The sequence below is a fragment of the Opisthocomus hoazin genome, chromosome 3 (genome assembly GCF_030867145.1).
Source record: "Opisthocomus hoazin isolate bOpiHoa1 chromosome 3, bOpiHoa1.hap1, whole genome shotgun sequence".
Classification (NCBI taxonomy): Eukaryota; Metazoa; Chordata; class Aves; order Opisthocomiformes; family Opisthocomidae; genus Opisthocomus; species Opisthocomus hoazin.
Window position 1 is genome coordinate 39,977,484 of NC_134416.1, and position 26,398 is coordinate 40,003,881.

At 37.5% G+C, this 26,398-nt stretch overlaps 1 protein-coding gene across 3 annotated transcripts in view; it reads right to left on the minus strand.

Moving 5' to 3' along the window:
• The window catches only part of C3H8orf34 (chromosome 3 C8orf34 homolog), a 194,852-nt gene that overhangs the window by 11,390 nt on the left and 157,064 nt on the right, over nt 1-26,398 (minus strand). For 2 of the 3 annotated variants that reach the window (XM_075416033.1, XM_075416032.1), the window contains 3 exons: nt 24,512-24,585; nt 13,078-13,198; nt 9,048-9,550 (listed from right to left, as the gene is read on the minus strand). In XM_075416033.1, the coding sequence (XP_075272148.1) occupies nt 9,048-9,550; nt 13,078-13,198; nt 24,512-24,585 (698 nt within the window). Of the gene's footprint in view, nt 1-3,639; nt 9,551-13,077; nt 13,199-24,511; nt 24,586-26,398 lie in introns of all 3 variants that reach the window. The other variant, XR_012763426.1, reaches the window with a different exon arrangement.

The window sequence follows — 26,398 nt, forward strand, 5'->3', positions numbered from 1 at the left end:
GATAAATCTTTAAAATGTTGTCAGAGAGCCTGAAGGATTTATAAAGTGAAGTCTGACTTACAAAAACTGAGAACCTAGATCTCATTTCCATAAGACCAGGTGTGCGCTGTTGTGTGTATTTTGCAAATGATGTTTGCTGGGAGATGTTGGGATGCCAAAGTGACGCAATTCTGTTCACCTATCATTGGCTTTGAAAATAGCTTCTTAAATCTCTTGCATCTGACTACATTTGAAACTGTTAAGCCCCAATTTTTTCATTCTTTTTCTGTAGAACACTAACCAGAAGGTATTCATTTAGAATAGCTCAAGGTGACTCACACAGTTTCTCTTTTTGCATTGTTAGTCTTCCCACTACCAAAAACTAGCCTTACACCTGGCTGCTATTATCTCAAAGTAGTCAAAGAATGTGCTAAATATTATCCATATATAATTTATTAAAAGCTAAGTCAAAGAACAGGTGTTGCTGTTGTAAAGATTAATTTTGCAGCTCTTCTGCTTAAACTCATAAATTATGAACTCCTGGGCCTCCTCAACATTAAATCACACACACAACATCCACACAGATTCATTAATTTTAGGGTGAAAAATGTTGTGTAATCTTGCCAGCTGCACTGCCTGCAAGCACTGGCATCAGCAAGTCTGCCAAGACCCTCACTGATTCTCCACTTTACAACTGGGAATTGGCAGCTTCTCTTTGTCAGCAGCGGCAGCACTGCACTTTCTGCTTCCCAATGATACTAGTATATAACCTCAGATGGGGATTATAACATTATTACTGCTATTTTTAATAACATTTATCGTTATGAGACTTCAGATACAGAAAGTATGCTTTGATCAAACATTTTTGTTCTACTCCTTTAGTTGTATTAGTAGAAACACTGACCTACTGTAAAGTGCTCAGCAGTTAACTACACTGCAGTTAACTGCACAGTCAACTGAGAAAGGGAAAATTCTGTTTAACCAACATGATAGCCTTCTATGATAAAGTCATAGTGCATGAAGGGAAGGCGGTGGATGTAGTTTTTTTGGACTTTAGTAAGACTTTTGATACTGTCCCTTCTGGACAAGTTGTCCAACCACGGGATGAGCAGGATCACAGTGCACTGGGTGAAGAACCGCCTGAAGCACAGAGCTCCAACAGTTGTAGTGAAGGGGCTACATCTGGCCAGTGGCGTTCCTCAGGGTTCAAGTCTGGGGCCAGTTCTGTTCAGTAGATATATCAACGATCTGGATGCAGGAGTTAAATGCACCATTAGCAAGATTGCTGATGATACCCAACTGGGAGGTGCTTATGACTGTCTTGAGGGACAATATGCCTTGCAGAGGCATCTAGGTAGATTGGACTGTTGGGCAGTGATTAATGGGATGAAATTTAACCAGTCCAAGTGCCAGATCCTGCACCTGGGATGGAGTAACACCAGACACAAGTATAAATGGGGAGAGGAGTGGCTGGAGGGCAGCCCTGCAGAAAGGGATCTGGGGGTGCTGGCTGACAGCAAGCTCCATAGGAGTCAGCAGCGAGCCCTGGCAGCCACGAGGGCAAACCCCACCCTGGGGTGCATCAAACACAGCATGACCAGCTGGTGACAAGAGGTGGTTATCCCGCTGTATTCAGCGTTGGTACAGCCTCACCTGCAGTACTGTGTGCAGTTCTGGGCCTCACAATTTAAGAAGGGTGTTAAGGTCTTTCAGTGCATCCAGAGGAGGGCAATAAAGCTGGTGAAAGGGCTAGAAGAAAAGCACTAGGAGGAGCAGCTATTTGGGTTTGTCTAGTTTGGAGAAAAGAAGGGATGATCCCTTCCTGAGGAGAGGAAGTGGAGGGAGATGCTGATCTCTTCTCCCTGGATCCAGTGATCGGATGCATGGGAATGGTGCAAAGCTGTGCCAGGGGAGGTTCACACTGGACATTAGGAAGTATTTCGTTAATAACAGGATGGTGGTCAAACTCTGGAACAGGCTTCCTGGAGAGGCGGTTGATGCCCCAAGATTGTCAATGTTTGAGAGGCATTTGGACAATGTCCTTAATAACAGCCTTTAACTTTCGGGCAGAAACTATAGTATACAGCTACCTCCTTTACCTTTTCTGTTCTAGGTGCCATCAGATCCAGGAAAAAAATTTGTTATTAGTTAGGGAGCTATCATCCCTACTGATATGGTGGTAGGACTGAAACTTTTTATCTATAATTTACCACTGTGTCATACTGGGCAGTGACAATGACCTACCAGGATTCTTGGAATCTTATAGCACAGGATCTTGGATGCTCAGAAGTCTCCACACCCATGCAATTCAGGTACAGCAGCTTTAAAAGAACCATGCTGTGAATCTGATGCGTCCTGAAACATCAGTCTCCCTAATCACATACCTAGCACCAGTCTATGTGTGTGCAGCCAGTCCCACCAATGTTTGTGGGACTGTAATTTCATTACAGAAAATACAGAGGAAAAATCACATGCACAGAAAAGGCAGGTACAAGGCTCTCCCTTTGGCCACCTCAGGTGAGCTTCAGCCCAAAGATAAGTGAAAGGTTCAGGTACAAGTCAAACCAGACTTGCTGGCTTTGGACTAAAATCAGCTGGACATACAGAACTTCATTTTAACACTGTACTAGTGTTCAGAAAACTGACATATGCTCTTCAGTATCTCACTACGTAAATTGAAATTTCTTAGTCAAACCCTGGGCTACAAATGGATTTATGAAACTGGTATATGAACAGAAAACTCTTATTTTTTTTAGTGGACTAATTTAAAAATGTATTCTTTATCGGGCATTATTATTATTAATCCCTTACACAACTGTTCCATTCTGTGAAGAAACTGGGTTTTTCTTATTTTAACTCTGCATGTTTAAAGCAGCTCTAGTTCAATATATTAAGTTTTCTAAACACACCGAGTAAATCATCTGTTCCTTTGAAGCATATCACCTAAAATATGTTAGGAAATAGTTTGCGTATTCACCCTTGCAAGTCACAAAATTACTGTGAATTAAAAAATAAAATGCAAAACATTTAATATTTTCAGCAAGATTATTTACCTTGTGGGCAGATAGAACTTGCTACAGTTTGAATGTATTGCTATTTATGTCATGTTACGTGCTCTGTCATTTAGTTTATGATCCTGCTGACCTTTGCTTTCATGATTAGACAACTGCTTCAAAGAGTGTAGGATATTAAGGATTACTTATGTGGTTAAGAATTTTTTTTCATGCACAGGAATTCAAAACAATGCAGGCAAAATAGAGATAATAGAGGCCTGAGGAGGAAGGCTCTACTTTACAGAGCTGCTGGGGTGCTTTGTGGGTTTTTTTGCTGGGCAATATAGATTTACTAAACAGAGTAACTATTTCAACTTCACGCTGATCCTCTGGAACAGCTACTTCGACCCATCAGGACAAATTGCTTCACTTAGCTAAGTAAACTGTGGCCTGTGATCATTTTGTCATTGTTCAGTGACTGTAGGAAAGCTTACATTAATCAATCCTGTAACATTCAGCCCTCAAACAAATGAGTAATTGGTACTCATGAGAAAAGCTCCTGTGAGCAGGCATGACATCTTCACAGGATTTGACAATATAAAAAAAAAAAGAAGTTAAAAGTTTGAGGGTTTTTGACATATTATCTGGTCCTAACAAATATACTTACATATGTCTTGGTCAGCTTCCACTCCTTCACTTTCTGTGTCACTCGGCAATATCCAAGGTTGATGAGCAAGCTGAAGCTATTGTAAGGATTCATCCTGCCACAAACAGATCTATTTTAGATAAAGTGACAGAGAATGGTTCTATATAAACTGAGACTGCAGCAAAGACTCTAGCCTCAATTAACTAGAGCAGAGAAAGCCGTTAATAAAAAAAAAAAATCTTACTGTGAAATAAAACCAGAATGTAGAATGGTTTTTTATTTATTAATATTTTTTATTTAAGTTTTTTTATTTAAACCCTAGAATTTTTTTTTTAATTCTTATTTATTTACCTATTCTGAAAAAAAAGGTCTCTTTAGCTATTCATCTGCTGTAGCCACAGATACATACATACTCATCTTAGAAATGCAGCAGCACAGAACAAAATCTTCATGCAGATATTCCATCTGTCCCTGCAGTTTTTGGACTATGAGTAGACATGTCATGCATGATTTGCTTAGTAAGGCTTTGGTTTGTCAGAACTTTCACTGTCTCCAATCTAGCCAGAACAAGGACCTGAAACTTGATTTAGAACCTATGATTTCACTGGAGAGGGAGAAAGCCTAGGAAGGAAAAATGCTATGGAAACTTTTGTCTCCAAGATACCATAAAACCTTATGTATCAAAATATAAATGTTTTACACGGTTAAAAATCCATACACGGCTGAATATACGCTTTTTAAAATGTTTCACAATTGCCTCCTTTTTTATATAATGTGTATCTGTATGTATACAAAAATATTTTTCCATACACACACCCCACCGTAAGTATGTGAGCACGTGTACACACAGACATATAAAATACTCTGACAAGTTCCTTTGCAATATTCAAGGTGAGAGATGAGACTGGAATGCATAGTTTCATTTTCAAAAGCCGTACAAACATGCAAGCCTAGTCTCTAAAAGAGAACTTAAACATTGGCCAGATATAAAATTACTGGCCAGATTCTTGTAAGTACCTTAGAAAAAAAGGGGGGGTGGGGGTGGGAAATAGTCTGGTCTTCTTTGACACCAGCTGAAAACCAGAATCTATTTACTCAAAGTTAAATTGTATTGCACAGCTATACAGCATCATTCTTTTTGTTTGGCTATCTGGTTTAGAAACAAAAACCAGGCTACTCTAAACCAGTTCTTGGGGACAGAAGGCTGTTCAATCAAGATCAAACTCATGGGGATTAAATTACTAATTCTGTTAGTAACCTGTTAAAAACCCCACCAAGGCTGCTGCAATGGCCCAACACGAAGCTCAGGCAGGAGCACCAGGCCTTACACATGCATTGCCACTGCAGACCTGCTCAGTGTCCAAGAAGGTTGCTGACCACAGCACTGAGCTGGGCAAAGTGTTTTGGTTCATGGAACAGGATTCTTGATGTAGAAGTGAGTGTCTCTCATGATGATCAGTGCGATTTTTAATTTTCCAAATCCAGAGCGAAGAACAAAGCCAGGCAGCAGAGCAGAATAGAACTATCTGACCAAAAAGAGTCCTTAACACATCAAGTTGTGCTCTATACTCCAGTAAGTCGGAGGAAAACTTGCATTAGTACAATGCTATATTCAAAGAAGCTGAAATTCCCGCTGTTAGCAATGACAGACCATTACAGATTACTGAATAACACTTTAAACTAGCTGGATAAATAAAGTGATTGTAAAATTTCAAGTGTTCAGAAAATGAAATGGCAAACAAGGGAGTTAGTAGTATTTTCATCTCAACAGCTGTTGATAATTATCACAGAATTTTGTCACTTTAATGGAATCCATCCTAAAGAGATAAGCAGGATTCAACATTCCTTTGTGAATTTACACAAAACACCAATGGATAAGGTAAATGTATAAAAGTATCTCTGCCAAAGGATTTGCAACCCTGATTTATTAGTTTTATAAAGATAATAAAACTATTTCTCTAGGTAGCCTTTCTTTGCTATAATTCAATTCAGCCTTGAACAGAGCTGATAATAAAACACACCTGTTAGAACTTTGCAATATTGTGTGTGCCAAGAGGCAGAAATTGTCCACAAAATCTCAGATCATTTTAAGTCTGGAGCGTTAAAAAAAACCCCAAAACATTCTTAACAGCTGATATGTTAAGTACTTGCAAAATCATTTAAGATTTGTGCTACACCAAGATTAAACCAACCTGAGCTACAGCATGAACTTTACTAAAACTAAGAACAATTCTGAATTGTATTTATTAGTAGTATTTTTCTATTTTAGACTTGTTATGTTACCCTGAAACACATTACAAACTAGGAAGTGTACAGAAGGCATTGAGAGTTATGTTAAAATTGCCGATAAATAAACAAGTGACAGCACAAAGTGTAAACATACACAGATTCTGAATTATTTAATTCAGGCTCCTTATGGTAAAAACACGCTCCTGGTAGCCAGTAATCATATCCTTTTCAACTGACTTATTCTCATCAAATATATATCAGCTTTGTACTGGTTAATTCCATCAACACCACCTAAGGGTAAGGAAGAAGAATTATTTGTAAAATTTTATAATAGTATCTTCTATAGGATTGGCAATATAACCACAGTGAATTCACATCTAGTGGAAAATTCCAGTCCACACCATAAGGCTAAGAAGAATATAGGCAATTTCCCTTCTTTTATTTTATTATTTTTATACAGGAAGATGATACAAAACCTACAATGAAAGTTGCAAACAATTTACAGTATCAGCCTTGAGTTTTTTATGTTTGTGATCTGTAGAAGTACAAAGAAAGACAACTTTGTTGTTCTTCTCCTACCCCAGGCCACCTTTGACTTTTAAAAATTTGTCTTCACGGTCAGAGAGATGCGGTGACACAAGAGAATGAAATCTCAGAGCCACAAATAGGGGGACACCTCTAACAGAGCAAAAAATGTTACTGAACAGTGATACTTCCGGGCTATGTTCTGTCTAAACCCACTTCTCTCAGTGACCTGGAACTTCAGTGGGCAACGACAGCTTAAAAGAGCTCCCAAAGCTTCTAACCTAACACTCCACAGATGGGGCTGGGAGTGGCAAGCTGGCCAGACCTCCATCAGCTACTTTCTGACATCTGAGGGACTTTACAGGTCGGCAGAGGAGGGTCTTCAGTATGAATGTGTCATATGAGCAGTTTTCTCCTTGGAAGCAGAGCTAGTCCCAAGATGAGTTTCCATTAAGTCAAAGGTCACTTGTGCGTGTCAGGAAAGGATAAACAGGGTTTGAGCTGGGTGACTAGCAGCCATAATACTATTGTACCCAGTGAGCAAAGAGAAAGAAAAGAATTTGTCACTTCAAGGAAGGATTATAACAGAGGATAGTATCCTGCATAGAAATGCTAAGATTTAACACCAGCTTTACAGTGGGCTTGCTGAATTGAAACTGGACATGCTGTTCTAACTGTAGAACAGGTTAATAGCATTGCTCATTTCTTAAAGTTCTTGAGACATATACATACATATATTAAAATTATAACAGGACACTTTTTGTAAGAGCTATCAGCTAAGCTTGGGATTTGGCAAACAGAAATAACAAGTCAAGGCAAATTAAATGGGACTCATGATTATTATTACTATAACTACAGAAAGGCTGTGGAAGAAAGCATTTTTAATTGCCAGCCTTGTTACAGGAAAGATCAGAAGTGATGGGCAGACTGGATGTCCCTTGGTGGAGACGCAGTGCTCATTACAGGGCACTTTCAGGAGCCTATATAATAATTCTAGTTGGCATCCCATGACTATGTATCAGTTAAGAACAGGACTGCTTAAAAAGCACCAAAGAGGAGTGAAGTGTTTAGTGGGAAACAATTAAACCCTTCATTTCTTCTGAATATTTTTAGTTATAACATGACTTTCATTTCTCATTTTCTGGTATACAAGAAAACTCCAACACTCAAACACACCCACTCCTCAAAACAGGAGACAAAGGTTTTTGTTTGTCAAGAAAGAAATTTGTTACAATTGCATATTTTTTTCCCATGGAAAACTTCTGGTTTGAAAATATATCAACTGTCAGTGAAGATACTTTCAACAGAAGTGTAGTTACCTTCAGCCCTTATGTCTTTAAGTTGGAGATCCAGTTCTAGGTGAAGTAGCTCGAGTGATGGGTTTAGTGCACTGCCATTCAAACACCAAAATGAGGATTTTTTTCACCACCAAATTTAAGTAAGATTTCCTCCTCAAATTCTTTAGTTTTAGAGTTATCTGTGCCTCATTTCCTTACTTTCATAATAAACAATGAATGCCATAGACTTCTTTGTAAGATTATACTAAGTATCAAATTTCTAATTTTCCTACAAGCATCTCTAAGCAACATTATTATAAACAACATTTTCTAATTTTTTTAAGAAGTCAATAGACTGATAATACATTGTGTCAAGTGTCATACCCAACAGATTTTTAAAACAAATTACACTTCAGAGAAAGAATTATCTAAAGGCATGATACTTTTTTCAGTCTTGGAGAAAAGCTCTCCAGGCTTTGACAAATGGATTACAAAGCGATTGGTAATAAACAGTGGGAACTGACTTCTTCCACCATTAGAAAATTAGCAATCTAGACATATAAGTCCTTCTCAAGTCAGTACAGAAGGACTGGCATTTCCTGAGAAAAAACTCACCTTTATAAGGCATGTATCTGAGATAGACAGCAGGGCTATTCTTTCACAGGTGTTTTTATTTCCACTGCCTACACACTAAAGTTATCTTTAAGGCAGCTAAGGTTAGCAGAGGAGAATCCCACTCAAAATTTACAAGGTACTTTAACTTTGTGCTTTGTTTCGTTTTAAACAAAGACTAACCCTGTAAAAGCCATTAATATGGGACAGGAAGATTTTATGCTCTGAATCAGCCTAGTCAACATGCACATAGTACTAGACAGTGATTCAACGACGTTGGACATTTTCTCATTGCAGTTCAGTTTTCTGTTTTGGAAAATTTGTCCGTTCAGCAATGCCTAACTAAGCATTCCAATGTGTCCAAAAAACGAAAGAAAAAGCAGACCAAGGAAATCTTATGCACTGCCAGTGCAGCAGAAAAAAAATACCCCAGAATCATAAAGATAAGATAAAGCTGTGTTTAATATTCCAGAGGTATGCACCTCTTAGAAACTGTAAGGCTAATAAAACTGCTAAGCATCATGCAGGTAAAACCCCACAGAGCTCACGGAAAATTTGGGGGGCACGAGTGTTTCAATATGATTTCTGTTATAAACCTGACATTCTCTAATCAGTACCTCTCAAAGCAGAGCAGTATTTCCTTGCCAATTTTCTCATCGTTACAATTTTTTTTTTAGAGTAGTAAGTTACGTTACGTATACTGATGTTACTTCAACATAAAACAATCTAGTCTTCACGTTATAGCAGCTCTTTAACACAGCAAAAACATTAAATTGAGAATCTTACTTCTGATAAACTGCTTCTCTGAGTAGTGACAGTTCCAACAATGTCTCCACTCATTTGCACAGAGAGCCCTGAAGCAGCGCTGAGGGTCCTCCCCATTTGGCTCTTAGATGTCAAAGATCTGCTTCTTTGCATACTAATGATGTTTTCCCTATTTCCTTGGTTGCTAGGGGTAAGAGGCCGTGACAGTAAGCTATTTGGGGTCACAGGTCTGCTCCCTGGAGTTGATGGAGTTGGTGGCCTGTTGGCTTGTGCACTGGGTGTTGGAGGCCTACTGTTTGCAACACTGGAGACCTGTGTTCTGCTGTTAGTGGGCAGCGGTGGTGATTTGTTTCCTTGGAGCTGAATGTTCTTCCCCATCAGAGCTGGCACTTGAGGCCTCAGATTTTGGCCCTGTGTAGTCTGAAGACTGCCTTGATGGTCAGATGTAACTAAACTATGCTGTTGGATACTAGGGCTTCTTGAGAGCCTTGCTTCTTCCCATAGTGCTAGGTCCTTCTCAATATCTGTGCACACACACACAAACAAAAAAGAAAAGAAAGAAAGAAAGAAAGAAAGGAACTAATTCTGTTTCTCTCTGGTTTAAAATTCTTATTGATTTTCTCCAATGTAGGTGACAACCTGAAGCTGTGCAGAGAAAATCTATTCACCTTTAAAATATAAGGCATCAGAATTAACAGCTGAAATGTTTAGCAAGCATATCCTCAAAGTTTATTTACATTCGATTTACTGCAAACACAGCTATCCCAAAGAAATGAAATATTACCACTTCATTCAATACAACCTATCAAAATCCCTCTCACTTCTTCAAAGTTAACCTTCTGTAGCTTTTGCACAGGTTCTCATTAGTACCAAACCAAGATCAAGCAGTGAGCTAAACTTGCCATCCTCAGCTGCAGTGAGGATAATTATGTCTTGAAGTACTCTTCCATCTTATTTTTAAAAAAATCAGTACAAATCACTTTGGAACTTGTAAGATGCTTGGCATAAATTCAGGGGCCAACAAATGACAACGTGGGCTACCTGATTTAAACCAAATGAGGAATGTGTTCTTTTAAAGATTCAGCTTGGCCTATGTCTTTGCAAAATTACAGACCTCTGTCTTCCCTGTGATGATTCAATAAGCTAAGGAACTATCTGAATATTGAATGATTTAGTAAGAGTTAAATAAACATTTTACTCTGGCTTATGTTTCCTTAATTCCATATGGTAATCAAGCCTGAAGATACACCAATTATTCCAATCATTTATCCACATATTTAACATGTTTCCATAGTGTAATTATTCAGCTTTATTCAGCACACATTCTCTTTTTGATTTTGCCTCACTATCCGCTTTTCAACTAGAAAGAAAAAAAAAAATCACACATCTCCACCTTTACAGTATTATCTGATCCACAGTAAATACAAGAATAGAATTATGACTTCGGATTTTTTAAATCCCTTGTCAATGTCATTTAAAGGAAAATAAAATGCAGGCAACAGAGCAACACAAAGGCATTTTACTTTCATATCAAAACACCAGAATAAGGATATGATTCATAATGCGCTTACAATCTGTTTATGCATTTAACAGTTCTTCTTGTAATAAAATATATTTCAGAAGTATATATTGACCACACAACAGTGTAACAAAGCCAATTGGAAAGCTGCTGGAATTAACTACCAAAAAAATATATATTCTCCAATTGCGTGTGATATAAAACAGCCACAGTAACATAAAAGTGCATCTTAGAAAAAAGTATTACGAGCCATATGTAAAGAAGGAAAACTGATTGCTTCAATATCTGATTTTTCAAAAATGCTGCTTTCATATATGAAGGCACTGAGGCAGTTGCTGGCAGTTGGTGCTAGTCCCTAATTTAGGCACAGGCACCAAATTGTGCCCTATGCTAGGAGTGAGTTTTATCCAGTGCATAGTCCATAAGAGAAAGCAAGGCTCCTTAAGAAAGTGTATCTGAGACAGGGACCACATCTCATCATTACACAGGTAATCCAAATCATAATTCAGGCATCTAAATGACTGCCTAGTGTTGAGTAGAATTAACAGGTTCCAGTGTGCTTTGTAAGAGAACTCAAACAAGGAGACTTGCTGATATCAGAGACACTTGAGCTTTTGCAAATGTATGAGACAAATAAGCCTAAGCAAAATGACAGCATCATTATCTGAGGTCCTCTGAGCTGATTCTTCACGGAAATTATGTTATGCTTGAGCGGAGTAATTCTCTCAGGCAGCACTGGTGTTATAACAGGACATGAATTATTAGGAATACAAGAGTCCAATGTCTAATAATTGGGCTGTTTTCTTGTGAATTTCTCAGGCAGACAAAAATTACTGAAAGGTGTAATGACTGAAACCCATGTTACAGCGTTACTAAAATAACAGCCCAAAGCCAAATGACAACAGCGTTAATGTGAGAGAGAAGAACTTGTAGGTCACACAATAGCAGACTGAATCTCACAGACTAAGTGACTGTAGCTAGTTAGCTTATAATCAATTAAGTGTTTAAAATTCTATATTCTATTGAAAATGGTAGTTATTACTGTCAGCTTTGTCAAGGGAGATCTAAAGGAACTGCATGTTGCAGAGCATACTGCATACAAGAACAGCGCGTACAGCCACGGAAGTGTGACCAGCTAGGACATAACTCAAAGCAGGGAGACCTTCACCAGACCCCTCTAAGTGACAACTGCAGCAACACAAGGGGAGGGCAAGTGCTACCTCAATGGCAGAGGCCCCTGGGGTACTTAGGTTCCGGCTATGCCACAGAAACCTGATCACCACAGCTTGGCCTGCTGGTCTGCTGGTTCCCACTACATGGTCCTGGCAGTTTCAGCTTGGAGAGAGGGCTCATGGTTTTTCAGTCTAGTTTGGCAGTGGCTACATCTCCAATAGCTACAGTGACTTGAACCTGTCAAAGAAATTGAATGACAGTATCTCTGTTCTCAGAAACAAAAACTGTCTAAAAGATCATCATTTGTAGATACAATTTTTAGCTCTTGCTCCATTACGAGCAAAAACATTTTCTGAAGAGCGTTCCTCATTGTCCTCATAGCTTTGTCTTCTGCCTTGACTTCAGCTGCAACAGCCCTAGACAGAAGTACACCAGCTGTACCTCTTTCTAAAGAGGATACAGGTCCCAAGCCTTTCACATCAGTATTATTGGTAGGATAAATATCCAAAGTCTTTTAGAAAATCACACTGACAGCGGTAAGTTCTCTGCCTCACTCTGCATGACTTGAAAGAAAGGTCAGATAAATTTTATTTCTCCCTCCAACTTACATATACAGTCTTTATGTTCCAGTTCTGCATTACACAGAGTTGGCCCATGAAGCTCAGCTTTTACCATAGGACAAATAGCATGCATAATATAGGACCACCATGCTACAAGTCTACGTTATACCTTATGACTAAAGCTGAAGATAGAAAATGTTGACTACAAAGAACCACAAATTGCAAACTATATCCTAGGATATCCCTCACTAATTCTTATAGAGCTCTGAAACACATTTTCACGGAAAAAAGGGGGTGTGTTTTGACCTTTTAGAAATGGTTACACCATCAAAGATGTTGCAGATTTTCCACTGCATGCAAGTTAACAGACTTTACTCAGCCAGGAGTCTCATGAACAAGGTGGGCTTCTCCTGCAAAGCAATCTATTCTCAAGCTAAAGTTCCACTGCAGCTTTTTCTAAAGACTACTTAACTGCAGATGAAGCATCAGTACCTCCTTATTGCATAAGTCATAGTGAAATGCAAAAATTAAAAAAAAGGTGTGTTATTAAGCTGTCAGACTGCAATATATTTAACACTGTTTATTACTGTATATACCGTAATTACAGGAAAGTTCATTACATCTACAAACAGAACAGTAACTGTGCTTTCTCTTCAATGAAGAAAAAGGGAAGTATAAAGTTTTTATCTGTTTTCATCAGGATGTGAGATAGATAATTCTCTTCTTTGTCTAAAATATTGGCAGAGCTAGGTGGGTGAGTACTGCTAGGTGTTTTAGGATCCCATGCTCCCATACCTACCAGCTAGGTGTTTCTCCATGGTCTGAAGTTCTTTTGCTGCTAAGGAATCCTTCAAGAGTTTCTGCCTTGGGGAACCTCCAGGTCTGACACTCATGGCATCCAGGATCCAAACTGTCTGAGACTTACACAGATAAAAAGAAAAGTGAATACTTTTAATCCAGTTTCACATTTACACGTGAAACAATAAAAAAAGGGCTGTTCCCATTTAGAATAGTGAATGTGGTGCTTTTTGTGCAGCATATATAACATTTTATGCAAAATATTATAAAATATCACGTCTTACCTTAAATAGCATAAATAGTAAGCATTACTTAAAATCAAAAGTTCTAAAATAATTCAAATATATACCTTCACACAAGCTCTCGTTCCACACTGAGACATCATAACAAGAAAACTTCTTCCATGATTTACATTCTGTGCAGTTCCAGTTACTTAGTGGGGGTTGCACTTACTTTAAATTACCAAAACATTCGGCACCGTATCTCTGCAAAGCAGCACTTCTGGGAATATCACAGAATTTCCTAATCAAAACTGACCATGCTGTTTTATCCTGCAAGAAGTATTGCTTTCAGCAACAGCAACAAATTGTCAGAGCAACACAGCAGTTTGGAAGGGATGCCAGCAAACAGACCACCTCCCCAGTCACTTCACTATTGAATGCTACGGTATTCAAAATTATCGTCATTTTGTGGAACCCACTCCATACAGTTTCAAGAAATGATTTTAAAATATACTACGAGGTAAACATGGTAAGTTTTTTTTAAATACACAAAAAATATATGACCGAGTGTGCAAGACTTGGTCATAAAAACAACAAACAAAAACATTAATTAAAGCATTCTTAACAGCCCATCTGAAATAAATTTTACATTAGTACCTCACAAAAACATTTCATCTCTAGTCTAGGCAGTTTTGTTGATTTCCGAGGTTTCCTAAAGAAACAAGGCTTATACAATGGTCTCATTGCCATTCACCTCTTAATAATTTTTTAATCTTTCAGTAAACGTCCATAAATTTTAGAGACAATTTCAAAGACATTAAGCTGATGTAATTTCAGGGAGAGGAATGACTGAGCAGAGGAGGGAGACCCAAACTGGCGACGCTGTTCACGGAAGGCATACGGGGCTCCGCTGTGACGCAGTCTGCTGGTCTGGAACTGCAGCACCAGCAGACACAAGGGCTGCTGCAGACAGCTGCAGTGCGTGATTGGTACCTTCCTGGCTGGACTCTCATGTCATGGGGAAAAGTGTAGCACAGTTCAAAGGATAAACATGAAAAATACAGGTTTGATATCATCTCTACTCACAAAAAATTTGCTTTAACCATAAATATTAAATAAAACACCATTGCTACCTTCCTTTCTAAAAAAGTAAACACAATTCTACAGAAGTAAAATGTTAAATGGGATATATTTTACACAGTTTTTAATCTGTTCCAAATAAACACTGCCTTGTATGCAACTGAACATTGTGAACCACGTAGCTTCAAAATATGTTAATACAGATTCATATTTATAAAGCAACAGCTATACTGTAACGCTGTACGTAGTTAGAAGCTGCAGATAATTCTTTTGTTATTAATTCACATTTTTAGAACACTAATGACATTTTTTGATTTGCCAACTGCTTTTTACACTAGTTCTGCTCTGGTTAACGTTACCCATATTTAATACCAGGAAAACACACAAGAACAGCTGAATAAAACAATTAAGTTTCTCAGAAATGGAACTGTCCCGCAAACACATTTATTTCAGACATATCACTAGACCTAATTCACCTGTTCCCCCAAGAGATTTTAAGCATTTGTCACTTCAGTCCTCACTATGAACTGTCCATTCAAATAATAATTTGGCTTGTTGAGGTCACTACAGAATATTGATCTGTATTAAATTACTCATATCTCTAAATGTTTATTTCTAACAGGTATCAGTTATCCAATATATCTCTCTAGATGGAAGAATATTTTATTCTGTGAACAATTCCTCTGAAGTAAACAAAACTAAATAAGAGGTGGGAAGGGGGAATAGAGCCTGTAACAAAACTCTAATATTTTAATTATCATTCTGGTTGTAGATATACCCTTGTGCCCAGATTTTTATGGTGGAAAAAAGCCATTTTAATATACATTTTATAACGTGTATTTTCATAAGGGGGAAAACCCAGCAGGACTTCAGTGACGACTATGGGTGAAAAAATCCCCACGGTTATAAGGATGAATCCTTTTTGAATATACAGTTTCAGGCACAAACAAAACTCTGATGAAATATGTTATAAAAACTAGTCAGTGGTCTATGGTAATACTTGAAGACCGAACTGCTCTTCTAATATTCTTAACTTTGACTACTGAAGTTCATCATAAGCAAATTACTGAGGACTGGGGACCTTATAAATGCTCATAAATATCTTAAGGGTGGGTGTCAGGAGGATGGGGCCAAGTTCTTTTCAGTGGTGCCCAGCAACAGGACAAGGGGCAAAGGGCACAAGCTGAAGCACAGGAAGTTCCACCTGAACATGAGGAAGAACTTCTTCCCTCTGAGGGTGACAGAGCACTGGAACAGGCTGCCCAGGGAGGTTGTGGAGTCTCCTTCTCTGGAGATATTCAAGACCCGTCTGGACAAGGTCCTGTGCAGCCTGCTGTAGGTGACCCTGCTTCGGCAGGAGGGTTGGACTCGATTACCCACAGAGGTCCTTTCCAACCCCTACCATTCTGTGATTTTCAATAACTCCCTGACCTCCTAGAAACACAGACTTCCAAATGTTAGCTTGGTTAGAGAGTATCACTCTCCACCTCCTATTTTCTGTAAATGAAATGCAGTTATAAATTTCTCTTCTACAAACCTCTACTGTTTCTTGTTACATTCTGCCTTTTCCTCTACTGTACTTCTTTCCTTTATGCACAGCAAACCTGTAAGACACATACTACTAAGGTGACTGTCTGAGTAAAGGCAGCTCTCTACTGCCTGTAGTAGAATCTAAGGTAAGTGGAGAAAAATGATTCTTTAATGGCAGTCACCATGACAGTGCTTTAGACATTTATAAAAAAGTCAATAATGTTTAAATTAAATCACTTGCAATTAGGAAACTCCAAATCACAAACATCATCAAACATCAGCAATACCTTTTTATGTTTCTATGCAGGTTTTAAAATCTTACATAAGTTCATGTAACACATATAGATATGCCTGTGCATCAGCACATACAGGCATGCAAAGGCAGGTACACACATGCATTTAATAAATATTTGTGTTTGCCTTCATCCTGTTAACACACAGCTACAAAGACATAAGGAGTTTGTGTTCAGTTCTGATTGTAGCACAGATGTATACATCCTTCCTGAGAATAAATACAGATCCTGTATATGATTTAAAACAAATACATTTACATATATTCAGTCTCTACTGTTACATATTGTTATATGTTCAGACTCCTTTTCAGATACACAGTTCTAACACCCTGTGAAACTAAGGAGGTAACTTTGGATTAATTTTTTGCCCAAATTTTGTAAGTCTTCCTGTGCATTTTTCTGTTCTATGTAGTATCATGAGCTTATGGCATTTTGTCAGGCAATAGCTTCACAAAAGACCAGAACAGTACTGCAATACAAGTTACAGAAGATGAGATATTTGATATTAGCAATTTAATTTCATGATAAATTATGTGCTTATAATAGTGCCTCCCAATTAAACACTCACTTGATAGAAAATAATAATGATCTGGGAAAAAAAAAGTACAAGAGTTTATTAAGACATTAGAACTACGGTGTAACTATTTTCTATTCCTCCTCTGAAGCCAGATATTTCAGGGCTGTAACTAATAACAATTTCGGAGGCAGGATAAGATCATAGTTTTTTCTATATATCTAAATTATACTGAACATAAAAAAATATTTTTCAACATTTTGAGACTGAGTTCATCTAAGTGAATGAATAATGCATAAACACAGACAGAGGTCCTCAGTGTCTCCAGCACACAATTTACACAACAGCCTTATTCCTAAAAGAGAAACACAAGCTGAAAGTAGGGGATGTTATCAAGGAGGCTTTGGAAGCATATAATTTCAAATGCAAGAATAAATTAATTTATACAGCTCTAGCAGAATTCACTGGTGCTCCTTCTCTGCACTGGATGAATGGCAGCAGTTCAGATATGTCGCTTAAGAAAGAGATTCAGGCTTGCAAGCCATTTATTTAAACCTTATTCCATTTCACCAAAACCTATCTTTTGTCTACTGGCCAGGAATTGCAGAGATAAAACACTACTGTCAGTTAACTTGGATGTTAATGATAATGACAGTAGGCTGAAAGTAGTTGAAAAATACAGGACATACATGTGAAGTATGTGCATAGAAGTCCTTCCAATTCCTTCCGTATCTTCCAAACTACAATTGCCCTTGATCAGCTTTACAAATATTAGCACAAAATCTATAAATGGCCTATTTACATTAACAAGGTCTAAAGACATCCGTGTCTTTCTAACTCGTAGAAACAGCCCTGGGCCCTGTTTATCACCTTCAAACTTTGAAGGTGAGGCAATGTCTCTTTGCACCAGAAATATGTTCAGACAAAGCCCTCAGGATACATTTGTCAGCTTTTAAGGTTAACTACGTATCCATTACTTAAGTAGCTTTCTTTACATATCATCATAATTTCTTCACATACAATACATTCATTACTGCTTCTTGAACTTAGATCACTTAGCCAAATCACTGCTAAAATAAAAAATTACAAACAATAAAGCCAAAGGTAATGTCTCTTATCACTGGTTCCATGAACTTGTGGAAAACACTGTAACTTACTGGGAATGCCACAGTGTAACAGAAATACAATTAAGGAGGTCATGAATAAGAATAAGGAAGTTTTTCCAAGATTTTCAATCTGCAGCAAAATGCTAGTTTGACAGCATACATTAGTATAGCTTTTATCCCTAAAAAAAAAAAAATCCAGTGCAGATGTGAATGTCTTGATCTCACCATCGAGCTCACTTGACGTGGGCTGAGTAATACCCCCTGAAACCTGGCGAGTTCCACTGAGGTGCAACATTTCAGAATAGCTAAGGCCAAGAGGAAGGCCTCTGAATTACCTACAACATCATCTGGAAATCCAGCGCTTGTTAGAAAATAAATTACTCTTCCTTGCTGACCATAAAAAGTGTTAATAAACAATGCACCGTTATGTATCTATGTCATTTTGGCCTGCTTCAGAGTAAAACACCCAGGTACTTACATGCATGTCCATGCACACACACAATCTCTTTGCAGATGTGGGAACAGTCCTCACCTCACAAGAGAAAGTGCTTCTTCATTTTTAAAGACTATCTGAATTGCGTGATCCCAGTGAAATGAGGAAAAGGAGGTGAAACCCAATTAATTAGTTCATTCCTGGCAAGTGTGAACATATGCAATGCATTTTGATTGAGCTTTTTCTTCTATATAGTTTTCCTAATCAAGCACATATTTTACTGGTAACTTCAGGAGCTAATACTGTAAGAAAGATAACAATGCTTAGTTTTCTATGCATAACCTACCATTTCTTTACTGAATAGCCTAAATACCTTAAATAGACTCATTTGCCAGAGATCTTTCCAAATACAAAAAAAATCCCCTTTGTTGAACAATTTGTTTGCAAGCATCCCTTCCGTTCTGACTAAGCAGCTGGCAAGGACAGTTGTTGTTCATGCAGCAGAACTTTTTGTGCAATATTTTGTTTAAATATTCTTCACACAACATGTATTTTCTGTAAGAGTTCACCAAATGTTTGATCTTTTAGCTTCTGTAGTCTGTTCAAGGACATATGGTGAGCTAGTCAACATGGGGATTTGGTACTATAAAAGCAATAAACGTTCGCAGAGCTCTGATGGAATATTGGCAGCCACCTCTAATCCCCACCTTCCACATTAGGGCCTGTTCTACTTGAAATGTCATGTAATTAAAATTACAAGATTTTACTTCTCATGGCAGTCAGCCAGCACATTTTACGCTACACCTTACACTAAAAAAATGATAGTTCGAGTTAACTTACACATGGTTTTTCTGTTTACATGCAAAAGAGAAGGAGGAACTATGGAGGCACCTGGGAATCACACTTCTTTCAGTTTCTGAAATGTAACCAGAACAATTTCTTTCTAAGCTTTAGTCCTGTTTATTTGCTGTTATTTGGACTAATATTTTTGAATTTGTCATACCCAATGAACCAAAATTTTAGACCGGTAAAACAAGGCACTTTATGATTCTTTTTTTTTACCTGAAGTTCAGAAAATTCTTTCAATTTAAAACTACAATTTAGATGATTGAATATTTTCAAATGAGAGTATTTTCACTCCGGAAGACATCTGTCCTTCTGTCTGCTCCATGCAAGCTTACCTTGGAAGCACTAACCACAATGCTACATTCAACGCCTGCCAGTGGGGCTGATGAACTCAAATGGTGAGGAGCAGGGGCCTTTCTGGCAGCAGCGCTTACCCCTGGGGGTCTGGGCAGCCCTAGCATCACAGGCATCAGGCAGGCACCCAGGGGTGCTCAAAATTTGCAGTATGCAATGTATCAGCAAAAAGCATATCAGCAGGTAAGAGGTTAAAAAAATATAAGTACTTTAGGTGCTCTCAAAAGTAACAGAGAATTTTAAAAGTAAGAAATAATTATTTTGAGCTGTATGTACAAAATGCTATGACTATTTTATGGAACTTGTTTTACATAGGAGACATCTCAACAAGAGGTTCAAGGTATGTAATTCAAACTACTTGCTTAACCACTTGCAGGAAATACCACTTATTTCCCAAAGACCTGGATATTATGTTCTTCTACTACTATCTTGTATAGTTAATTTAGCTAATAGTAATTAAGGTTACACATTTGCAGGTGGAAAAGTTGCACTAACCTAATATTATCTGTTATTATTTTCACAGAATATTTAAAATTTAAAGTTAAAATTTATGTGCCTGAATTTCCATATAATGACAAAAGTCAACTTGGATTTGAAAACTTTCATATCAGAACACACTATTTTTGTGTATACAATATAAAAATATGACCTTACCTTATAAATATCTTAAGGGTGGGTGTCAGGAGGATGGGGCCAGACTCTTTTCAGTGGTGCCCAGCGACAGGACAAGGGGCAACGGGCACAAACTGAAGCACAGGAAGTTCCACCTGAACATGAGGAAGAACTTCTTCCCTCTGAGGGTGACGGAGCACTGGAACAGGCTGCCCAGAGAGGTTGTGGAGTCTCCTTCTCTGGAGATATTCAAGACCCGTCTGGACAAGGTCCTGTGCAGCCTGCTGTAGGTGACCCTGCTTCGGCAGGGGGGTTGGACTAGATGACCCACAGAGGTCCTTTCCAACCCCTACCATTCTGTGATTCTGTGACTTTTATAGTTCATACTACCTCACAGGCACACTGCTGTCGCTCCCAATGTAGCAGTGGAACCTTTAAATACTTATTTTAATGACTAACCTGTGAAATGGTAAACAATGACCCAATCCAGCAAATACTTTGTAGATTTAGTTAAATACTGAAGTTTGGGTGATTATAGAGCTGATTTTACTCAAATTTGTACAAGTAATTAAGTTACTTCTTAGCATTGTTCCCAGGGAAAGACTAAGAAAATCTCTAACAAATACAATTTAAATAATGTATCACTGGAATACAGCTGTTTTCAATATATAGTGATAGCAAAAATTAAAAGCTTAATTTTTCCTTGTGCATGAAGCCTCAAGTCATTTCACTAATTGAAATACCATTAGGAATTTCTGTAATTATCACAGAAAATACATGAGTATATTCCTTGTAGGAAAGCAATGGGAAAGTTCCAAAGCAGTAGGGAAAACAGGAAAAAAATAATTTGAAACAAAACACCCTTATAAAACAATTAATTAGAGTATTTTTCCCACAGTAATAAAGAGCAAAAAGCCAAGGCAAATTCATGCAGATATGCCTTTTGCACTTGGACACCTTTTTTTCCCACAGTTTCTGTTACATGGATTGGTTTGCCTTACATGGATAATTTGCAAAGAAAAGTATACCTTTTTATGTGCAAGGCAAGCTGTGTGAATGGAAAGATTCGCATAAAAAAGTCAACAAGCTTGAGTCCTGTTAGATCCAGGTGGTGAAAGCAGCAACTCAGAGGGAAGGCAAAGGCTGCTCAATGCGAATTGCGCAGTGCATGTGCCCTGTTTCTCTCTGTTACTCACTGCAAATTTAGCAACTTCCCCTGATACCTTACTTTTCCATTTCTGTCAGAATTCCAGCCCACCTAATTTTTTCCTAGTATCACTTCAGTATTTTCTTAAAGCTTGCTAGACAAGTATTTATAAAAGTCATTTAAAGAAACATAAAGTAAATAGGAGTCTGAGTTCACCACGCTGCAAAAATCTCAATATTTTACCTAGCACTTTTTGTTACATTAAATATTTGTCAGAATACGAGCCCTGCAGTAAACTAGGATCCCTAAGGACGTTTTGCATGCTTGCTTCCACTCTGAATCCTTGCAAAACACTCGGGAATAGTGCTGATTCCTGTAAATACTTAGAACTGCTTTTTGCTGGCTTTACTTGTTTATTCGTTCAGTACGCCTTGTTTGGGATCGTACAGCACTGAAAATTAAGTTGTCTATTTTTCAGGTATCAACTCTCTTTGCGAAAAGTAAAGGGCAGCAAAAGATTCTAATTAAAAAAGGTTTAAAGGAAAAGGTCTAATTACAAAAACTTCCGGATTCCTTAGAAATAAAACTGTAAACATATACAATGTTACAAGAAAATCATAATGTAACCATAGTATAAATTACATGAACCATGTTACAGACATATATGTTACCTATCTCTTGTAAGAACTGCTATCCAGATTGCTTTTGTCTCCACACCAAAGATCTTACAGGTGGACTTACACACGGGACATGAAAAAAGAACCCACACAGCTCTTTTTTAAAGATCCCTATGCATAATTCTTGCAGTTTTATCACACAGTTTTTCTCAGAACACTTCTCCTCTGAAGGCCGAGGCACTTTTAAAGAAAATATCTCATATATACGTGAGCAGAGAGAAATTTATGATAATGATCCATTTAGCTAGCAACAGACTCAAATTGCCCTATTGGAATGCAGGACCAGTATTAAACGTGGCACACCTTGAATCAGATCAGGAATTTTTACATGTAATATGCACATTTGAGTGAATGCCATGAACCAATTTGTCCATTTTATGAGAAATAGCTGATCAACATCATATTTATTCTATTTTTCCCCTCATCTGGTATCTCATACAGTATCTCATACAATGTCTGAAAGTCTTTTCAAGTCACGAGAATGTATTTTGGTATCAATTCTGAAGTAATTTTACAGGCTTATTTCTTACTGTTTTGAAGGATTTGTGGGAATCCACTGCAAGAATGCATTTATCTTTCATAACCTTCCTAAGAGGAACCTCAGTTTTACCTCTATATTTTAAATGTCAAGACTGTCAAATAATAAGTCTCACTGGAAGTTATCAGGGGACCATGGAACAGATCTCTACTCCTTCAGAGCCCTAAAAGGCAACAACAACAGATTGATCATTTTTCCTTTCTGAGGAGATACAGTTGCAGACAAACATACAGTGTTGGATAGCTGAATCTTACTCTGAATAACAAGCTATTTTAAAGAGATAAAAGTACATAATCAGCTAGCTACACAGTATTTAAGCAAGAGCTTTAAAACACAAAAGAACAAACAAAAAAAAACAAACCCAAAAGCAAATGAACTAACTGTTACTGGTTTATGGCTCCTTAGTAACTTAGGCAGAGGAATTTACCAAGGTGAAGCCAGCTGCCTTTGCCCTAGGGCGAGGCTGGGTTGGCAGAGCAATAGCTGCAACTGCTCTTCTTGCCTTCTCTTTGCAGCACTGGCAGTAATAACAGCCAGTGTGGCTTTCAGGGACTCAGCCCAGGCAACTTTGCTGCCTCTGGCAGTCTACCACTCCAGGCAACCTTACCTATGCCTAGAATTAGCGCAGCATTAGATGACACATGTATGTACTGTTTGTCCGTTCACAAGCATGCACGCACAGATGATATATATATAAAAAAATAGTCAGTTGAAGGCTGTACATATCTGTAGCAAGATATTGCTAAGAAACATAATGATCTTTTGTATCTTTATTTTTCTGTGTAATTCAACTTGTTTGTTGGTCTTTCCCTATGCTACATGTCTGCAGAACTGACAGATCAAAGCTGGTAGCTGTGGGTTCCAATCCATAAGAGAAATGTGGGTTCAGAAACTGCAGAAAAATATATTATACCTCTGTTCACTGGTGTGAAGCAGAAAGGAGGCTTGAGAAAAAAGCTCAAAGCAGTGGCAACTAAAGTTCTGCTCCTTACTGCTTTTACCCAATATCCACAAATGCTCTGTGAGGTTTTTGCACTCCAAGTTCTTAGAGAGCTCTAGGAATTGATCTGGTAACTCCATATCTGCCAACTGCTTTGATAACTCTGGTTGGAAATGGAATATGTTCAGTATTATTTAGCTTTATTAGTAGTACTTGATCAGCTGCCTGAAAGACTACAGGATCAGTCTGCATTGTCATCACTCTTTTTTCTTTAATACTGCCTTTTCTTCCTTAGCCAACAAATACGGACCCCTTCTTTTCACTTACTTTATCATCTCTAAAGCGTGTTCTAAACCAGTATTGCTATAGTTCAGCAGGAATTAATGCGTCCTCTTACAGCTGTCTAAAATTTTGCAAAAAGAAACAACTATTATCAAGTTATTTGCCCTTGAAAAAAGCAATCCCCTTTTTAACCTATATTAAAATTTCTGATGCAATACGACTAGCACCAAAATTCTGATTATATTATTTTTTCACGAATTATTTTATTACTGGTTAAATTTTCTGCAAACTGCAAGTCTGAAAAGATTTTCTTAAACTGAAAATAAAAGAACTGATGAAAACTTTACCAAGCGTAGTACTGCATAATTTAAAAAAATATAAATTAGCCATACATTTTAAAGATACCTCTTGCTTATTAGCTTTCATGCAAATGTTACCAGAAAGCTAAACTGTAGTTGAGATATTATAATGTCATATTTCATAATGAAATTTAGAGTTTTAATGATTTTATCATCTTAATTTTGTAAAATAGAATATTATCTGGTAAAATTGATAGTTGACTAACATTTAAGAACACACAGACATAGTATAAAATGACTGCACTTTCAGTGGGAGCTACACATGAAATTCCAACAACACACAGTTTTGTATGAGGTTACAATTATTTCAAAATATCACCCTTCCTAAAATCAAAAAACTAAAACAGCCAGAGAACTGAAAATTCACAATGGTTAGGTAAATTAATTTTTCTTCTCTCTAGGAAGATGGTGCTAGCAAGCACAACTTTTATCTTTATGCAAATCAAATTTTTATTAAACTATTTTTAAAAATTACAGGATTACCCATAAGGGAAGATACTTACAGATCCTACCACTTGAGAGGCACTCTGAAATTCATCAATATCCTCCGTAAGTGTTTCAACCCCAGGTACTTGAGCTGTTCCAAATAGGTAGAAGAGAAGTAAATCACTCTAATTAAGTAAGCATTAGTCACTTTGAAAATAAAATGCCTATAAATTAACTGCTGGGAAGGTAAATGTGGCTACTGTAAATGCACTGCTTTTCAGTTACACTTCAATGGATTTTAATTTATGTCTGATTTTCTGTCTGATTTTAATTTATAAGCTTAATGCAATGTGGAACAGTGTCTCTAACACCGTTAGAGTGATAAGCAAGCTTCCTTCAGCTGCCAAGGTGTCTCGTGGGTTATTTATTATTTTTGCTATTAAAACTAAATACTGTTTGTCCTTTAGACAAAGTGAGTAGTGGATCTTCAGCTTTAATAAAATCAATAAAATTAAATTTAATTAATTCTGTTAAACTAATTAGAATACAGTTACAATCCTTGAAGTAAGATGTTCTGATCACTTTAGCCAATGTTTAAAAGCCATGCAAGCTATAACTTTTGCCCATATGGTCACATTTGTAAAACAACATAACTTGGTGAGAAGTCTAGAATACCTCTCTGACACATACGTAATGACTTAAAGAAGAATTTATGTACCTATGTCAGAGAAAGCAATTTCCAAGTAATGTGCTATGCAGTTTCACTCTTTGTCAGTCTGCTAGGCACTTAGGCATTGTTCACAAGCAGCCTAAGAAAACAAGATGCCCTGATCTCCCCCAGGTTCTGCTGTTATTCAGACACTTAGCAGGGAGGTTCTTCTGTTACCAGAGTGCCCTAATTGCTAAACAACTCAGACTATACTTACTATAAAGACAGAACTACACCGAAGTACAGCAACTATGGTTACCACAACCATTGCAAACACAAACGAAAGCAGAGGAAGAAGAGGCGATGATGATGCAAAGTTGTGATCACAGACCCGTGTAGGAATTGGGAGATGATGCCACATTTTTGCCACTGCCATATCTAGTTCTCAACCCTAATTCCCACATATTTGCATCCTTATTAGTTTTTTACCCTGGTCATGCAGTTCTGTCTGGAATAGCACTATATGTGTTTCATTCATTCCTATTTCTATTGAACATCCCCATTTTCAAACTTTACATCCAAATGCCTGTTTTGAACTTTCTATTATATTGATACTTTAAAGGAAAAAAAAATATGCAGAAGCTATACATCCTAGTCTTTTCAGGCTGCTTCAAGTAGAAAACTTTCTAGTTTCTACTGGGCAGAAACATGAGATGGCTAACTGCAAATAATAAAAACCAGTGACTCCTGTTTGATAGGGAATGAACTACTAATGTGAAATTTGCTTAGTAAAATCTGTTTAGCAAACTTAATGCTATGTATCACAGCACAATCTGTAGATCTAATAGCACAACAGAATAGGAAATACCACATGTACACGCTGTAGCACAGTACCATATAATCTATAATTTTCAGTCCAATTATATTATTCCAGGTAGAGCCACAAAAAAACAAATCTTTGCCCACACCTCAGAAATATATGGAGTTGCATAGAATACTGCAAAGTAACGCACTTTACAAACAGCTTTTCTCACACAAATTGAGGAATGGTTTAGAAGTTTAGAAGTGCTACACTTTTCAGTTTACCCCCTTGTAAATTATTGTATTTTAAGCTTCCTTCTACAAGAATGCACTGACCGCAAAGATCTTATTTGCAATAATGACTTCTTGTCCTGCCTTATGGCTTTCACTCAAAGGGTAAGGTACTTTTCAGCAAAAGAGACTGAAACAAGTGAAACAAGGTCCCATGGTACTTACAGGCAACTGGGATTAAACGAACAATTATCCTTACTGATACTACTTGTCAATATCCAAA